The 2,376-nt window shown below is 55.5% G+C and overlaps 1 protein-coding gene across 1 annotated transcript; it reads left to right on the forward strand.

Annotated features, from left to right (window-relative positions):
* The first annotated feature begins 337 nt into the window (after nt 1-337).
* LOC117853090 (aspartyl protease family protein At5g10770) lies at nt 338-2,376 on the forward strand. Its single transcript, XM_034735457.2, has 3 exons — nt 338-602; nt 742-1,013; nt 1,112-2,376. Exons 1-3 carry the CDS (start codon nt 461-463, stop codon nt 2,144-2,146), a joined length of 1,449 nt encoding a protein of 482 aa, XP_034591348.1. The 5' UTR covers nt 338-460; the 3' UTR covers nt 2,147-2,376.

Below are 2,376 nucleotides of genomic sequence, written 5' to 3' on the forward strand. Positions count from 1 at the left end.
TCAATTAAGAATCAGTACGCGTGTTTCATGCATGACTATAAAACACTTTAGAAAGAGTACCTTCGTTCCTTTGCTATAGTTGCTTTGGAACTTCTTTTCTTTGTCAATGCACACACTACCAATGCAAACTATAAACTTACGACAATTTGGATGAAATGCAGGCAAAATTTGTGAATCGATCGGAAGAGACTTTTGACATAAGAAAGCAACCATGAAAATGGGAAGAAAGCAAAATGGAAGCATAAAGAGTAAGGCACCTGCCCATGCTTGAATTATGCATATTGGCACCTGGAGCTAGCATTCTTTGATTTAAGTATTAGGTGTTTGTGCCTATAAATTTTGCCCAGAGACCATGGAAACTTCCAGGCATGGTCGAGCAGTCGACTGCAGTGGCTGCGTAGAGGAATAACCAAAATACAAACCCTAGCCAATTGAATAATCCAAACAAGCAAGCAGAGCCATGGTTTGGGTTTTGGTGCCACTGCTCCTCCTCGTGTCTGGTTCTTCTCCAGTTGTCCATGCAGCAGACCATGATGGAGGCGACTACATGATCGTGGCAATGAACTCGCTGAGACCGGAAGCCACCTGCTTGGGGCACAGGGGTAAGTACACGCGCCAACACCTCTCTTTATTCAACTGATTTTTTTTAGAATGCAACCTGTTGATCACCCATCACCGTGTGAAATGAAACAAAAATTAAGCTATAGCTAGCAGAACTGAAACATTAATATTTGGTGACAGAGATTCCACCCCAGAACGGCACCTGGGTACCATTGCATCACCCGCTTGGGCCGTGCTCGCCGTCGCCATCAGGTGACGCCGCGAAGCCGCCGTCCTTGGACGACCTGCTCCGGCAGGACCAGCTCCGCGTCGACCACATCCACAGGAGGCTGTCGGGAGACGTCGGCGACGTCAAGGGCTCCTACAAGGATCCGGCTCCCACCGAAGTAAGCCAGGTTAACCACCAGCCCTCTGGTGATTTCAGCGTGGGCTCCGCCAACACCAACTCCAAGGTATGTAGGAACTGATTTGAGTATCTGAATTGGTTTTACTATGAAAAATCTTCCTCCAGAACCTCACTATCACTACTGTCTCTTACAATGTCTTGCAGCCGCAGAGCATTGATCTGGCGGCGACCGGCGGCGGTCGGCCGAGGCTGCCGGGAGTGATCCAGACGCTGGTGCTCGACACGGCGAGCGACGTGCCGTGGGTGCAGTGCGTGCCGTGCCCCATCCCGCCGTGCCACCCGCAGACCAACACCTTCTACGATCCGACCAAATCTCCAACCTACGCCGCCTTCAGTTGCAGCTCCTCGCCCTGCCGGCAACTCGGCCCCTACGCCAACGGCTGCCTCAGCAACCAGTGCCAGTACAAGGTCACCTACCCCAACGGCTCGTCGTCGTCGGGGACGTACGTCTCCGACGTGCTCACCATCAACCCCACAAACTCCATCGCCAAGTTCCAGTTCGGCTGCAGCCACGTCGAGCAGGGCACCTTCAACAACCGCACCGCCGGGATCATGGCGCTCGGCGGCGGCCCGGAGTCGCTCGTGTCCCAGGCCGCCTCCATCTACGGCAACGCCTTCTCCTACTGCGTCCCGCCGACGGCGAGCCACAAGGGGTTCTTCAGCCTCGGCGTGCCGCGCGTTGCCGCCACCAGGTACGTGGTGACACCCATGCTCAGGTACAAGCAGGTGCCCACGTTCTACCGCGTCCTGCTCCGGGACATCGCCGTCGCCGGGCAGCGGCTCAACGTCCAGCCTGTGGTGTTCGCCGCCGGGTCGGTGCTGGACTCCCGCACCATCATCAGCCGACTGCCGGCGACGGCGTACCAGGCGCTGCGGGCGGCGTTCAGGAACGCCATGAGGATGTACCGCATGGCACCCCCCAAGGGGAGCCTGGATACCTGCTACGACTTCACCGGCGTCGTCGGCACCGTCCAGCTGCCGAAGATCGCGCTGGTGTTCGACCAGAACGCCGTCGTGGAGCTTGACCCGTCGGGGATCCTGTTCAACGACTGCCTTGCCTTCATCCCCAACCGCGACGACAACATGCCTGGCATCCTTGGCAACGTGCAGCAGCAGACGATCGAGGTGCTCTATGATGTCGGCGGCGGGGCTGTAGGGTTCCGCCGTAACGCGTGCTGAGCGCGACGGCGGCCGGGAGGATCCTCTGCTCTCGACGTACGAGCCGGGGAGTTTTCAAGCTGATCCACGTGCCTTTACAAGCAGTAAATAAAACCAAGAGTTGCATTGGTGTGAGGCTTTTGCCTATGTATACGATTTGCCTTTAATTTGTCGCTGTGCTATCCGGGTGGTCTCGTGTGTTACCATGTATTTTTTTATAATTTAATGCATAACTCATATATTGTGTTGTT

The sequence above is a fragment of the Setaria viridis genome, chromosome 4 (genome assembly GCF_005286985.2).
Source record: "Setaria viridis chromosome 4, Setaria_viridis_v4.0, whole genome shotgun sequence".
In the NCBI taxonomy this organism is placed as follows: Eukaryota; Viridiplantae; Streptophyta; class Magnoliopsida; order Poales; family Poaceae; genus Setaria; species Setaria viridis.

Excerpts from the sequence above, each read along its gene's own strand:
- LOC117853090 (XM_034735457.2), top strand. The coding sequence starts at position 461 with ATGGTTTGGGTTTTGGTGCCACTGCTCCTCCTCGTGTCTGGTTCTTCT. Across the intron at positions 603-741 it reads CACCTGCTTGGGGCACAGGG|AGATTCCACCCCAGAACGGC; the intron begins GTAAGTACACGC and ends ATTTGGTGACAG. Across the intron at positions 1,014-1,111 it reads CCGCCAACACCAACTCCAAG|CCGCAGAGCATTGATCTGGC; the intron begins GTATGTAGGAAC and ends AATGTCTTGCAG.